Source organism: Phocoena sinus, chromosome 6 (genome assembly GCF_008692025.1).
Source record: "Phocoena sinus isolate mPhoSin1 chromosome 6, mPhoSin1.pri, whole genome shotgun sequence".
Classification (NCBI taxonomy): domain Eukaryota; kingdom Metazoa; phylum Chordata; class Mammalia; order Artiodactyla; family Phocoenidae; genus Phocoena; species Phocoena sinus.
Genome location: NC_045768.1, coordinates 105,271,451 through 105,287,583, shown reverse-complemented (window position 1 = coordinate 105,287,583; position 16,133 = coordinate 105,271,451). Strand labels below are relative to the sequence as shown.

Genomic DNA, 16,133 nt, shown 5'->3' with positions numbered 1-16,133 from the left:
TAGCTCTCACCTGGGACGCGTGAAATTGGGATTAAGAAAGGGCCTTGATGATTGGTAGAGCTAATCAAAATGTCATGTGAGCCACATGTGCAGTTTTCAACTTTCTAGTAGCCACACAAAAAGGTAGAGACACAGATGAACCGAATTTAAATGCGGGAATGTATTTGATTTAATCCAGTATATCCAAAATAGTATCAATTCGCTATGTAATCACTGTGAAAGTGATGGAGATACTTATACATTTTTACTCGGGCTGAGCCTTCAAAATCCGGTGTGTACTTTGCATTCCGAGCCCATCTTATTTTTGCCCACATTTCGAGTGCGTCAGGGAGGACGTGCCATTAGGAGAGGGAAGGTAAGGAACAGTCAGAACTGGAGATTGAGAGAGAGCGACAGTGAGCGCAGACATGGGGAGGGTAGCACGTGTCCCTTAGCGCGAGGAGAAGCGTACAGTCGTGTGACGTGAGAGCTGGGATTTTTTTTTTTCTTTTCTTTGCGGTACGCGGGCATCTCACTGTTGCGGCCCCTCCCGTTGCGGAGCACAGGCTCCGGACGCGCAGGCTCAGCGGCCATGGCTCACGCGACCAGCCGCTCCGCGGCATGTGGGATCTTCCCAGACCGGGGCACGAACCCGCGTCCCCTGCATCGGCAGGTGGACTCTCAACCACTGCGCCACCAGGGAAGCCCGAGAGCTGGGAGTTTTATGGAGAAGAGAGAGAAGGTTCTGGAAGTAACGAGGAGCAAATAAAACCACCTACTGCACCCTTAGGTCAGTTGCATGAATGTGGGAGAGAGAAATCCATACTTGAGAAGAAAAGGGAAGCAGGGTTCAGTTAGAAGAAGAAAGAACAGGAAATGTTCGAGCAGAGGCTGGGGAAATCAGGGTTTTTTGGTTGGCTGGCTGGGACATCTTGGGCCACAGTGAGAAGGTTTCAGCAGATGGGGAGAGAGATGTCAAAGGAGAAGAAACAAGGCTGTCTGGGGATTATGGTGGTTGATGGGGAGCCCTGGGGCTTCTGTGGGGCTGATAGAAGTCAGGATCGAGGACTCAGTGAGGTTGGGGTGCTGGTCTCAGGGAAGAGCTGCTGGCAAGACTGAGTGTTGGTGATAGGGGTCTTGCCAGGAGCACACAGCCCTAGGGCACCAGTGGCCCCTCCCCAACCATGGTGTGTGGGCCAGGGGAGGGGGGCCTTGTCCTGGAGTGCCAGGAGCTCTGGAGATCATTTTGGCTCTTGTGGAGACAGGGAGATCGGGGGAGGCCAAGGGAGGTGGTGGGAAGGGGGCAGGGGTCCTGTAGCAGTGACGATACGATGTGATACATACAAGCGATCATGATACAATGGTTCCCCTTGATGGAGCAGCAGGCTATGCTCAGGGCTTCAATACATTGTCTCCAAAGCACAGGGAGCTCAGCTTGGTGCTCTGTGATGACCTAGATGGGTGGGATGGTGGGGGGCAGGGATGGGAGGGAGGTCCAAGAGGGAGGGGATATATGTATACATATAGCTGATTCACTTCGTGGTACAGCAGAAACTAACACAACATTGTAAAGCAACTATACTCCAATAAAAAAATAATTAAGGTATATTACAAAAACACCTCAGGGGCTTCCCTGGTGGCGCAGTGGTTGAGAGTCCGCCTGCCGATGCAGGGGACACAGGTTCGTGCCCCGGTTGGGGAAGATCCCACGTGCCGCGGAGCTGCTGGGCCCGTGAGCCATGGCCACTGAGCCTGCGCGTCCGGAGCCTGTGCTCCACAACGGGAGAGGCCCCAACGGTGAGAGGCCCGCCTACAGCAAAACAAAACAAAAAAACCCCACCTCAGGACATATTCTTATTCCCAGTTTGTCGATGAGAAGGTAATATCTTAGGTGACGCAAATTGCCCAAGGTCACCCATGTAGTCAGAGGCAGAGCCTGGATTCAAATCCACATCTGCCTGGTCCTTAAACCCCGCCCCTCAGCGTAGCTCACCCTGTTCACTGCGGTTCCAGGACTCGGAGACCCTGGACTTTCAAGAGCTAGGCTGCTGGTGGTGAGGGGCTGAGCGTGGATTCTTGGAGTTTCAGGTTTCAGAGGTGGAGACATCCTGGGCAATGACAAAGCTAGGACGGGGCCGTGGGAATAAATAAATGGCTCTGTTGCAGGAGAGAGATGGAATGAATTATTCTAAGAGGAAATAGATATAAACCCAAATAGGTTTGGACAGGAGCACAAGGACAGGCTCTTAAATGGCTTCAGAGGGAAGCCTGGGACACTATCCTCTACAGACATTAGGTCAGAGAAATGCCCCTCTCTCCCCAGCATCCTCCCCCTTCCCCCCACCATCTCCTGTGGCTTCTGGGCTGGAGTCTAAACTGCATACGCGGAGTTCAGCAGTAGGTTTCGGAAGATATAAACACGGCCATGAAGAGGGAGCCCAGCAGGGTAGGGCTGGCCAGGACCCTGCCCTGCAGACGCAGATGCTGGTTAACCTAAGGCCCAGCCACACAGCCGATGGGGGCTCGTGATGGTTCCAGCCTTCTGCACAGTGTCCTGAAGCCCACGTGTTCCCTGGTACCTTCCTATTTCCTGCTATCTGGCTTGAGATTGAGTTCAAGTCAAGACAACCCGAGATGTTCACAGCGGGCAGAAGAAGCCACGTGTTTAGGAAGTCCTGTTAAGAGAGGGGGCTGCAGGGAGGGGCTGGCTGCTGGCCTCCTCTCCTGACACTCCGTGTGGGTGAGTTTCTCCAATTGGTGGAGGAGGGACTGGGAAGATAGAACATACTAGAGACCCGAAGGTGGCAGATGGCAGCAATCAGGTTGGGAGGGGCAGATTGAAAAGGACTAAGAGGACAGGGGAGACTGGGACAAGTGTCCTGTCTGAAGCTCACAGGAACCGTTTGGTTTATGGCGCTCGGCTCTCCCTGCGTGTTGATTCATAGAGCAGTACTCACTCTTAACAGTGTCTCTGTTTGAAAATGATCTCATCGTTTGTGCACGGGTAACAGTGAGCTTGATCTTGTCCCTTCGCCTGGCAAGTTCTATCTGGGCATCTTGGTTCTCTGGTCCCATTCTGACCTCAGTATATCATGTAGGAATTCCTTTCTTCCCTCTGGAGCTATGATGATCTCCCAAACCTGACCTAAGGGCATCTATTAAAATGTAAATATGACATCTTAAGTATTCTAACCATTTCCAGTGTGTCCAGGGGGAGCTGCCTTTCACATGTAGGTTTATGGGGATTGGGGGCCGGGGTGGTCCCTGGATGCTGACAGACTGAAGGTGAAAAGGGCATTGTCTTGCCAGCAGGTGGAAGTAAGAAAAGCCTGCCTATCTGGGGACGCCCAGGGCAGCCCCAGGACCCTCAGCTCGTTGGGTGTGTCCTTTCCCTGCCCTCTGAGGAAGGCCCTCCTGGTAAAGTGTTCTGTTTGTGACCAGGAATATAAAAATGGTTGTTCCAGCTACTCTATTTCTAGGTAAGTTTTCAAAGCCCCAAAGTTCTTTGTATCTAGTTTAGGTCCTAGGTTCTAGGAGATCATGAACCTCTCTTGGAGGGGCAAAACTCCATCACCAAAGGAGACAGCACAACTCCTGGATACAAAGGTGAACTGAGGGGCTTCCCTGGTGGCGCAGTGGTTGAGAGTCCGCCTGCCGATGCAGGGGACACGGGTTCGTGCCCCAGTCCGGGAAGATCCCACATGCCGCGGAGCGGCTGGGCCCGTGAGCCATGGCCGCTGAGCCTGCGCGTCCGGAGCCTGTGCTCCGCAGCGGGAGAGGCCACAACAGTGAGAGGCCCGCGTACCGCAAAAAAAAAAAAAAAAAAGGTGAACTGAGTGGTGGAAAGGAGAATGTTTCCTATCCCAAGGCTCCAAGATGTCAAAGCATCAAATACAGAAACTAGAATACATGGTTATTACAAAAGCCTAAACAATGGCTTGGAAGGCCCAGTAAATTTGTGTTCAGTTTATTAGTCTCACTTACCTACAAACAGCCAACGGATGTTAATTGAGTATCTGCTATATGCCAGGACCTGTGGGATCCAGAGATGAATCACAGACCCTGTTCTCTGGGAGCTGACCCTCGACAAATGTGTATTTTTATTCATTGACTGATGGGTGCAATTCCGTTCTCATTATTAACTATCCCATTATTGGCCATGATTTCCCAATGAAGCTCTCTATACCTGACAACTGTTGGTTCTAGGCCTTAGCAGGTGACAGAGGTTCAGTGGGTCTGAGGGCCATCATCTTTGCTCAGATCTGCTGAACTCCCACCTGTGGCCCAGCCTGCACTGCTTCCTGTGCAGAGGCCAGAGCTGGGGGCTTCTGAGCCTGGAGGCTTCAGGGACAGTCCCAGCTCCCTCCCGTACAGATGGCATGGGCTGAGACTTTAGCCTTCCTGTGTTCAAAACCAAACAGCCAGGTGGCCCTCCAACTCAATTGGTGGTGGGATTTGGGGGAGTGAGACGGGGGTGGGGCGGAGGGTATTAAACCTATCCATCCCTGCCCCGAGGATAAACCAATTCATCAAACCAAGGTGGACCAGGGCATGGGTGGGAGGTTGCTCTAGCAGCCTGGAAAGAGTAATGATTTAAACATGGCAATAGCTGAGCCCTGGCCTCCACATTGCTAATACATTATCAGATGATTTATTTCCTCTGACAAGGCGCCAGGAGAGGAACTGGAAATCTTTCTGAAAGGGATCCAGAGCCACTCAATTGGAGGAGGGTCTTTGGCCCCTATTTAGGCCGAACCCTGAGCCCACTGTTGTTTTGAGTCTCCCTGCATTGAGACAGCATTTCTTCCAATCCATGCACTGCCCATGTTGGGTAAGAGTATGGGCATCTTCCCCCAGCCCCAGAACCTGCTGCTTCTTCCTGGGACTCCCTGGCCTCTCCCGTCCTCCTGGATTGCAGTGAGCAGCCAGCTCACCTTGACTGCCCTCTATCCCCTCCCACCTGGCTTTCTCTCTTCATCCCTTAGCCCCAGCTGCAAAATTATATGCACACAAGCCAGGGTCCCTTCCCACTGCTGATAAATAAGCACACAAGCCCCCGATTGTTCTCAAGAATTTTTATGCAGAGTAACTTGAGAAATAGATAGGGACGGAAAAAATAACAAGTATTGCAGGGAAGTTACAAAATATCTCTAGAAGTACTTGGAGAAACTGTCCTAGGTCATCATAACATCTAAATGGAATTAGCTCCACCATCCCTCCCTCTCCTTTCCTTAGAAATGGGATCCCATCGGATCACGCAGAGGACTGCAGTCCCCTTTGTCTGGCGCCCTCACTGGGCTGTCTGCCTTGAAGACTCAGGTGTGTGGTCCAACAGGGCAGAGGTGATTGGTGCTCACCCCACCCCGGCTGGTGGTTTGGGACCCTCCTAGACTCAGGTCAGATGAAACTGCTCTGTAATGTCCCTGCCTCACACCCTCCTCTTCCCTTTATTGAGGAAAAGTAAACAGAGGTCTCCATGAAAGCCAGAAAGGGGTGGCAGCTTCGAAGACAGAGGTTATTTGGGGCTGCCTATTACAATGAACAATGTGAGTGATGAGTAACCAGAGTGAGGATGAGGAAGTCAACCTTGGGAGGGTTTAACAAGATCGCTGGATGGGGAGTGCCAAGGTCCCTCCCAGCCATAAAACCTTATCTCCACCTGCTGTGTATGAGCTATGGGACCAAAGAGGACAACAAGAAGGACAAAAAAGTGGCTGAGTGCTTGTTGTTGGTAAAACTCAATTAGGTGACAATTGAATGATTTCATCCTGTTTTATTTTTATTTGTTTTTAATGTTGTTTAGACCCAGGTTCTTTGGAAAGAAGTAAATACCCACTTTTATCAGATGCGATTTGTGAGTATTTTTTCAAATGGCAGGAAAATAAATTCAAACAGATGACTCCCCAAATGCCTTAAGATTATGGTTAAGAAATTGAAAGCTCAGTTTTGCAAAGAAAGGCTAAATTGATGCAAGGGCTAACTCAGAATGCCTTCTCATGTCTCCCAGCCAGTATGTGCCAGAGGCAGGCTTTGAATCTCTCTGCACAGAGCCCCCAAACCATGCTTGTCCCCCTGTGAGAGTGTCAGGGCCCCTCACCTGCCTAATATAGTACAGGGAAACAAAGACCCAGAGGTTCTGATGCTTCCACTAACATTGGGAGACCATCTCACGACTCATCCTTAGCTCAGCTGTCTGGGACCAAGTGGTTTTCAGATAAACTTTCCTTTTCTGTTCATTAATCCTTGCTCCCAAGCCCTTCACCACCCTCAGGAAGCAGTATTTTAGCAAAAGCTCTTTAGGGGGCACTCTTGTTCCCATGATTAAAAGGAACCCGTCACAATTTTAGCCTCTGGGAATAATATAATAGTTTGAGGCACCTCCTTTTGTGTGGGTCCTATTAAAGAGAGCTCAAAGTTCAAGAACAATTAAACGAAGCTCTGATAATAGAAAGACCTTAATTGATTTTCCAAAAATGTGTCTTCACATTGTTTTGATGTGACAAATGCCTTACTCCAGACCTGGGTACCTCGATGTCATAGATGCATGATTTCATCATTGAATCAGAACAAGAGCGTCCAGGGTTGTGGCTTAGGCCTCTGGATGTCATCAACAGCACCACACGTGATGCTGCCGCTCAGCTAGGATTAAGTTCAGTTCCAATGAACTGCTCGCACAGTTCACCTATGTGGGCACTAAGTGTCTATTCCAGGTCATGGGTGAATAAGGAAAGCCAAGATTTTGTTTATTTTTTCAGACCAAAATTTTGCTCAAAAATTTGTTTTTCAGCCAACAAAAATGTGTCAACTATTTGCATACAACTGTAAGAACCAGTCTTTGCACCAAAAATAAATGACTTACACATGTCTTTTGTTCTTTTTATAAATTTATTTAATTTTTGGCTGCGTTGGGTTTTTGTTGCTGTGCGCGGGCTTTCTCTAGTTGTGGCGAGCGGGGGCTGCTCCTGGTTAAGGTGCGTGGCTTCTCACCGAGGTGGTTTCTCTTGTTGCGAAGCATGGGCTCTAGGTGCGCGGGCTTCAGTAGTTGTGGCATGTGGACTCAGTAGTTGTGGCGCCCGGGCTTAGTTGCTCCGCGGCATGTGGGATCTTCCCGGACCAGGGCTCGAACCCATGTCCCCTGCATTGGCAGGCAGATACTTAACCCCTTCGCCACCAGGGAAGCCCCACATATCTTTGTTCTTGCAAAGAACCTTGTTGCAGTTCTGCTGTGTGCTGGTTGATGGGTAGGGAAATGGGTGAGTCTCAGAGGACCTTTAGACAAGCAGGGCAGGGAGAGATGGAAATCGACAATTTTGAATAATGAGGTTAGTATCAGAGATGAGGGCAAGGTTCTGACGTGGTTATTTCAATGGCACTTAATCCTTAACGTTTTACCTTCTAGATTATTCTTAATCTTGACCATCTAAAAAGTTTGGTTTTGCTTCTCTATAAGTGAATTCTTCTATGGAGAGCATCAACTTTTTCTCCACAACTTGCATTGAACTGTGATTTAATTACTTTTACTAAAGTCAGTGATTCTCAGAATGTGACTATATATGACAGTGGTATTCAAGGTGACATATGGGTGTGAATTTGTTATTTTAATAGTTAGATATTTATTTTAAAGGAATAAGTACCATTTATTTATTCCATTAATAATAATGGAATAGGAAGATACTAATTTTCCACTTATGAGGATGATATAAAATTTCCTTCTTATATAAATTTAAGTTAAAAAAAAAGTGGAGTGAGAAAGAAAATAATAGCCCAGGGGTACTCAGCTACGGGAAAGTTGTGAAGCTACATGTAGATGGGTGTTTAGCGGTGGGGAAACTACCCATCGGGCTGCTTCTAGCCATTCATCACCAAGCACGGTTCCACACAACATCTCCCAGCCCGGCCTTCGGAACCCAGTCTGCAAGTCTGTATCTTTTAGTTCCTATTTGCCCTTTTAGAGTCACTGTCTTCTCCAAGCCTCTTGAGCCTCCTTCTCTTGGCTTCCTGATCGTCTGAGATGTCACCCGCCTTTCTGGAGGCCACTGCAAGATGAAAACCCTTTCTCTTGATTCTCCCAGATCTTGGAAGAGTTTTTGTTTTGTTTTTTTGGTACCATTCTCTCCCTCGATCTGGTTTTGTGTGTGAGCGTGTCTGCAAGCAACGACTATGTCTAATAACTAACAGCTTGGCCTGATAATTTCCTCAGAACAGTTCTCACACAGAGGAAGAAAGTTTTCTTCTTCAAGTCACAGTTTTCAAATTTCTAATAGCTATAAATCAGACACTAAAGCTGGAGAGAAAGATAACGGATTTCAGCCCATCTACAAAAGCCTGTCCTTCAAAGCCCTGCTGAGTTGCTGCCTCTTCAAGGCAGACCCTGAGATGACCTGCAACACAGAAGGACTCACTGCCTCCGCAGTGCCATGCTTTGTTTGTGCCATATCGCCCCTCTACACCTGTTTCATTCACACTTGTGTGATAGTTATCAGTTTATATGTCTTCTTCCCCTCGGTGTGAGCATCTGAAAGGCAGTGATTGTATCTTCATCTCTCATTCAACAGATATTTTCTGAGTGCCTGCTGTGTGCCAGGCACTGGTTTAGGAACTGGAAAGTTGGACGTGAATGACACTGACAAAATCTCTCCCTCACACAGCTTGTTATCTTTGTATTTCCTAATGTCTGCCGTAGTGTATTAGTTATCTACTGCTGCGTAACAAGTGACCCCAAACCTTAGCAGCTTAAAACAACAAAATTTGTTATCTCACTCCGTTTCTGAGGAAGCCATGGGTGTGTGAGGAAATCCAAGATTTTGTTTATTTTTTCAGATCCAAAATTCTGCTCAGAAAATATGTGTATCCATATAGTCCAATCTGGCAGAAATCTGGGAGCAGCTTAGATGGGTTGTTCTGGCTCAGGGTCTCTCATGAGACCGCTGTCAAGATCTCAGCCAGGGTGTAGTCATCTGAAGGCTTGATTTGGCTGGAGGACCTGCTTCCAGACTCACTCACGTGGCTGTTGGCTGAAGGCCTCTGTTCCTTACCGTGTAGATTCTCCATAGTGTATTCATGACATAGTGGCTGGCTTCCCCCCATATGAATGTTTCAAGAGAGAGAAAGAGTAAGCAAGAAGGAAGCTGCAGTGTCTTTTGTCTCATCTCAGAAGTGACCCACCATCACTTCTGCCATATTCTACTGGTCACACAAGCCAATCCTGGTACAATGCAGAAGGAGACTATACAAGGGGATGGGATCATCTGGGGCCATCTTGAAGGCTGGCTACCACAGTAGGGCTACCACAGTAGGACAGTGGGTGTTCAATAGAAGTCTGTTAGAGTTTTTACCCCAACAATCCATAAGTCAAAACCTTTACTGAGACTTCCCTGGTGGTCCAGTGGTTAAGAATCTGCCCTCCACTGCAGGGGACGTGGGTTCGATCCCTGGTTGGGGAACTAAGATCCCACATGCCTCGGGGCAACTGAGCCCGTGCGCTCTAGAGCCCACGCCACAACTAGAGAGGAGCCTGAGTGCTGCAACAAAGATCCCTCAACTAAGACACAGTGTAGCCAAATAAATAAATAAATATTTTTTTTAAAAACCTTTACTTTTTTTAAATAGACTAACTTTTAGAGCAGTTTTAGGTTTACAACAAAATTAAGTGGAAATTACAGAGAGTTTCCATGTACCCCCTGCCCCACACGTGCACAGCTTCCCTTATAATCAACATCCCCCACCAGGGAGGTGCATTTGTTACAACTGATGAACCTACACTGACATGTCATTATCGTGCAAAGTCCATAGTTTACGTTAGGGTTCACTCTTGGTGCTGAGCATTGTATGGTCTTAGACAAATGTATAATGACATGTATCCATCATTACAGGATCATACAGAGGAGTTTTACTGCCCTGAAAGTCCTCCGTGCTCCACCTGTTCATCCCTCCCCACTCCCAACCCCTGGCAACCACTGATCTTATTACTGTCCCCATAGTTTTGCCTTTTCCAGAATGTCATAAATCTGGAATCATACAGTAAGTAGCTTTTTCAGATTGGTGTCTTTTACTTACTAATCGGCACTTAAGCTTCCTCCATGTCTCTTCATGGCTTGATGGCTCGTTTCTTTTACTTTTTTAAAAAAATAAATGAGCATATTGTTTTTACTGATTGCATTGTTTTGGAGTGTTTTCAATCTTCCACCAAGCTTAAATAATTTGAATGGTCTACTCAACTAACATGCTGCTGCTATGTTATATTAAAAAGTCAGTAAGTGTGTTTTGGGCAGATTTCGTAACTTGTCTTTCCCCTAAATTGTCTTCTTTCCCTTACAATCATATTCTCTAGCCATCTTGCCAGAAACATTCAATGAAGTTCCGCTTGTGGAACGGAAGATCACTGAATGTTTCGGCAAAATCTCTGTTTCAAACCCTTTTTATGTTCTATCTAGAATGGATTTTGTGTAATGCACAAGGTAACTGAGTCTTGCTCAGGGGACTGAGCTCTCTCAGAGGAAGGTCTATGTTGTGTGTGTAAGTTGATGAAGGGACATGTCACCAGGGGCGCTTGCTATTAGACAGAAGCCTCAGGTAGAGGAGAAGGGAACTACTCTTTTTTGATGGGGAAAAAATAGAACTATATCATTGCAGTTCGCCAAATGCATGTTAGCAGTCTTCTTGGCTGTGTGACTTTCCTCCCCCATTCTGCCAAATATTGAAAGTTAGTACAGACTTGACAATAAAGGGATGATGTTCTAATTAGTGGGAGTAAAGGAAAAGTAGCCCTTGCTCTTGTGACTGATTGTTTGAGGAAAATGTTTTCATTCCTAGAAGAAGGAAGAGGTCCTGATTGCTTTGTTTTCCTCCCCAAGCTGAAAAATTTCAAACTGAATGACAATTAGCACTAATCTAGCACTTTATAAATCGTTCAGTAGCCTTACTAGTCAACCCGTGAATGTGTGTTGTTTGCACTTAATCCTTTCCTATATTAATGTTCAGCTTACTAAACAGACTGCCTCGAGCTCAGGCAAAGTGTTAATATAAAGTCTCGTGTCTCAATAAAAAAGTTATGTGCAAAAAATTATATCAACATCTTTTTGAGAGAACGATTTCTTTTTGTAATGAACAAGAAATACAATATTTCAGTGAAACTGGAACAGTTAACAGCATATGGTTGAACTTAATTAAACCTTCAAGGGAAATAAGAAGAGGGTCAAACAAAGGCAACAAATGAAGAAGCCCAAGATGGACTGGGGATAAACACAAGGACAATAGCATTTCAACCTGGGTGTCTTCTGACCCCTCCCAGTAGCTAGGCTGCCATTATTCTCATCATTATGTCAAGAAAAGCAGGGATGAGGAGAGCTGGAACAACCACCGCAATAAAGATACTAATATTTGTATAATACACTATGCTATGCCTACCGCTTTGACTCTCAAGGGAAAAAAACTGTTCTCTAAAAGTTGCAACCCGCCAGCCAGCGGCTCTCATGAGAAAAAAAAGGCAAAATGCTACAAGAAGCTTGCGTATTTAGGAGCAAAACAGGTTATAGATCCTACTGTGTGGAAAGAGATAGAAAATTCTGAAAAAGAAGATCTAGGGTGAGTTAGAAAGATGTGCAGGTCTTTGTGGAAAATCAGGTTAAGTCTAGAAAATTTGCTAACATTTAAGTGTTGATGAGAACGGTAACTGAATTTGTATTTCTTGACCACTTGTTCCAAATCGTACCCGATGTTTTACGGAACTATTATGTAATAGTCCTACTTAGCTGTTTTAACAACAGCATTTTCAATAAAATGGAATAAATGCGTGGGAAAATGTTCCTCACTGAACAATACCTCTGGAGAGCCAGGGCACCAGCGTGGTCACCGCCATTTCCCTTGTGGTCACCAAACCTCCTGAAGGCCGTGCAGGTGGCAGTGTTACCTGAGAGGTGATAAGGAGCCCCCAAAGCACCTCAAAGGTTTTCTGACTCTCAATTATTTCATCATCTGCTGTCAGCCTTTTCCGGTTCCCACTCATGCCTCTATGCGCGATGTTCTCCAGTTGGCAATACTCTCCCTTGCAGGGGGTGGAGAATGTGCATAATAGGGACATGTGTACTTTGAAAAAAAAAAATGCCCTCCATAGATTCTTTTTAAAAAAATTAATCAATTAATTAATTTTTTGGCTGTGTTGGGTCTTCATTGCTGTGCGTGGGCTTTCTCTAGTTGCGGCGAGCGGAGGTTACTCTTTGCTGAGGCGTGCGGCCTTCTCATTGCTGTGGCTTCTCTTGCTGTGGAGCATGGACTGTAGGCTCATGCGGGCTCAGTAGTTGTGGCGCACGGGCTTCATTGCTCCGCAGCATGGGGGATCTTCCCGGACCAGGGCTTGAACCCGTCTCCCCTGCATTGGCAGGCGGATTCTTAACCACTGTGCCACCAGAGAAGTCCCCCCTCCATAGATTCTTACCTGCTGTGCTGGGGGTCACGGTGGGACGGCATCCCTTCCTCACCATTGTCAGCTGACAGAGCAGGTGGAGGTTAGTAAGCTTGCTGGCCTCTGCACCGGCCATCTGAAGGCTGCCTCGAAGGAGAAGTCCAGTGGAAAGAGGACAGAGAGTCAGGGCACCTGGGTCCTCACCCAGGGTTTGTCACTAACATTTGCTGTCCTTCATCTGTAAACAGAAGGGGTTGTACTAGACAATCCGTAAGTTCCATTAGAACTCTGATATTTTGCTGTTCCATTTTGGCCAGAACCTGGTGAGCCTTGTGTAGTTTCACAGGATGAAGTTAGGTACTATGTTTTCCTGTAAATCTTAACCCGAGGTTGTAAACTGGTGGTTGGATCTGGCATGTAAATGTGTTTTGTTTTGTTTACGCTTCCTAGTGGTTTTTTTTGTTTTTTTGTTTCTTTTCTCTAATTAGTTGTCAACACTTTAAAAAAGGGAGATTTCTCCAAATCACTTCTGACTTGTCTTGAAGCCAGAAGTGGTTTGGAGAAGTGATTTTTGGATCTGCGAACGCCCAGCCCTTCTTCCGCATGGCAACCTCTTCCAGACTGGGCATGCACTGTTGGGTTCCCCAGACCCACCTGGCCCACATCCCTTCCAGGCCACTGTTAGAAGCTGGAGTTTGCAACCCCTTTCTAAAATTCTCTCCATCTTCTCCTGATCCCATGGGACAATAACACTTTATAAAGGACACATATGCCAGCCTATTTGAGCTTTCTCTGTGGCTTGGACTGGCTCTAGGAGGTGGGTTTGCGTGGCCTCTTGAGCTGTGGGCATGCCTGTCTGGCTAGTTCGTGAGCACAGAGGATGGGAGGAGAGATAGAAGCAGAAAAGCTTCTCACGATTCAGAAAAGCTTCCCACTATTCCAGCTGCATTACAGATGTGCAGGAGTTGTGTGAGAGGTTCCATGTGAACATCTGCATGCATCAGGGAGAGATGAGACCAAAAGAGAAAAAGGGCTTTGGGGATTTTCAAATGTCTTTTTTCCTCTTCTTCTTACCCTTATTGTGTAGGTCCGTGCCACAAGGGACGGGCGGGTGGCTGCTGCACCCAGCTGGGCTCCCTGTCGGCCCTGAAGCACGCAGTCCTTGGGCTCTACCTGCTGGTCTTCCTGATTCTTGTGGGCATCTTCATCTTAGCAGGTAAGAGCATCCTTTCCCATCCTGGCCTTTAAGGAGGTGAACAAGAAGTGAAGGCAGATGGGAAAACCGGGGAGCTGGAGCTCTTCTTCCCCACAGTCAGGAGCTCAAACACTGCTTTTCTCACCATGGAAACCACAAAGGAGGAAGCTGGCTGGTCTTTCCAACCAGGCATGAGTCTGAGCATCATTGCCTGCTCTGTGTGGGGTGAGGAGCTGGCAGGGGCTATATGAGCACGGGAAATCTCTTGAGTAGAGACCTAGCTGCTCCAGGTGGCTTCTGCCTTGTCCTGCCGCATAGCAGGACGCTGTGCGTTACACTGGGCCTCCCTAGAGCTCTGCACTGTGGTTCATACTGAGCAGGCTGGGCCCCCTGTCCTGGGATGTGATGAAAATAGTTATGAGACACTTTGTTGCTGAGGCTAATCGGGGTCACGGTAAACCTGCTGCCCCTTTGTGATTACTGGGGGTGGGATGAGTTTGCCCCAGGTCAGCCGGGCTCTTCTCCCCAGTTTCTGTCTGTAGAACAGGCTAGTGACAGGCTGGACTTTGGACCATGTCCTCTAGCTCAGAAGCAGAGCTCATGGACCCAGGAGGGGATCAGATGGAAGATCCCATGCTTTGATCAGCCCAGCTCACACACAGGTCAGACCACCGTGATGGAGATGGTGGAGCAGATAGGGCAGAGACCGTGGTGGTCTCTCCTGACTCCCACCCAGAGGGAGAGAGGCTCAATTCCCACCTACCTTAATGCAGGTATATAAGGCTTGACAAAGTGAGGCCAAGGGATGCTAGGATTGGAGACACTGCTAAATAAGACCCAGGGGCTCCCCTCCTGGAGCTTCCAGTCTAGGGGAGGAGGTGGGAACACAGAGGTAGAGCCTTGTCTCAAGGCAGAATGCGACAGGGACTATGATGGGGCCTTTGATGTTGACACACAAGTGCTGTGGTAACCCAGAGGAGATGCACACAGAGCAAGTGTGGGTGTTGCATGGAGGGGCCGGGGTGGGTACGGGGAATGTAGTCAGAGAAAGGCTGCTGGCCAGACAGAGCTGACTTGGAGTGCAGAGGGTGGGGTCCTTGACTTAACTCTTAATTCCTGCCCTTAACTCTAGTAATATGGAGGCTAAGCCCTTGCAAATGACCCCTCACTAGAAATCCCTGGTCTCGTGTCACTTTCTGTCAAGTGAGACTAGTCACTTGGGCCCGGTGATGGGATATTCAATGTTGCCTTTGCCCTCAGATTCCCACACTTGGGGCAAAGGGCATCACTAGGGGTGGTGTCTGTCCCATCAACCATTGACCTGGGTTGGGGGGCAGCCAGCAGCAACAATGAGAGAAACTAATGATTCGTCCAAGGGATGATGTCCAGCCAGAGGATTTTTTGAACGTGTTCTTGGGCTGCTCAGTGAGAGATTGGGATCTGGGTTTTGTGGGCTTGGCAGCCACGACCATAACAAATTTACAAAATTTTTGGAAAGTGTTTCGGCCCGGGAGGAAAGCTGGGCTATGGTATTATAACTACTCTGCTGAACAAGAATTTTTAGGTGACAGAAGAGGGTCTGAAGGAGAGAGCCAGGCTGGTGGGGACCCTGGAGCAGGTCTCTGGAGGCCTGGAAGGGCATCATCTCTTGGGTTTCAGGGAAATGAAAGTCCTCTTCTGGGGTCTGAAGGGCTGCCATGTGGAAAAGGACGGACATATTCTGTGTGGTCTCAGAGGGTAGAACTAAGTGAATGGGTGGATTTTGTAAAGAGACAAATTCCCATTCAAAATAGAGGAGACTTTCTAACAAGAAGTGGTACCCAGCACAATGCAGAGAGGCTTTTCTCCGGGCTTGGAGGTCGAATGGGATTTATGATGATGTTCTGGAAGTTTCAGAAAGGAGGGTGGAGCATGGTTTCTTAATCTAATGGAAACATTGCCTTGCTTCCTGTTATTCCATGTGGAAATCTGGGGAGGATTTTGATCATCATAATTACCTTTGAACCTGAAGTTTATGAGTACCAGATTGCCTGTGTGGAATGAAAATTTGGGGTGGATTGAAACTGATCTGATGAAACAGAGCATCAGACTTTATCTCTCGGCTCTGTGTCCTGGCCACTGTCACCTTCCCAGTTTCTTGTCCGGAAAATCATGTTGGCCTCTGGGAGAGGTTTGAGGAGGGTAGCCAATGAAAAACTATCGTCACCAGCTACCCTTTCCCTAGGGAGGGGACTTAGGAATGTGGTGGATGAGTCCAGGGTTCTTCAAAGAGGCCCTGCCTGACGTTGGGTAGGACGTTTCTTCAGATTACCCTGATTGAAGACCTCCAGGGATGCTCCTTTTCAAAAACACCAAGATGGTGGGAAGATACATGGTTCAGTGTAAACCAGAGCTAGTCTGGCCTTTTCTTAGGTGTCCTGCTATGGCTGCTTCCTCATTTGGGGCAGAACTTGCTCTCCAGTGCCCTACTGAGGTCACCTTTCATAGGAAGTACTATGGTCTGAATTGTGTCCCCTCCAAAATTTATATATGAAACCCTAGCCCACAGTGTGATGGTAT

At 47.6% G+C, this 16,133-nt stretch overlaps 1 protein-coding gene across 1 annotated transcript in view; it reads left to right on the top strand.

Annotated features, from left to right (window-relative positions):
* SCARA5 (scavenger receptor class A member 5) overlaps positions 1–16,133 on the top strand; it is a 117,300-nt gene that overhangs the window by 11,127 nt on the left and 90,040 nt on the right. The window contains exon 3 of the mRNA XM_032635296.1: positions 13,467–13,595. Coding sequence (XP_032491187.1) covers positions 13,467–13,595 — 129 coding nt within the window. The remainder of the gene's footprint in view (positions 1–13,466; positions 13,596–16,133) is intronic.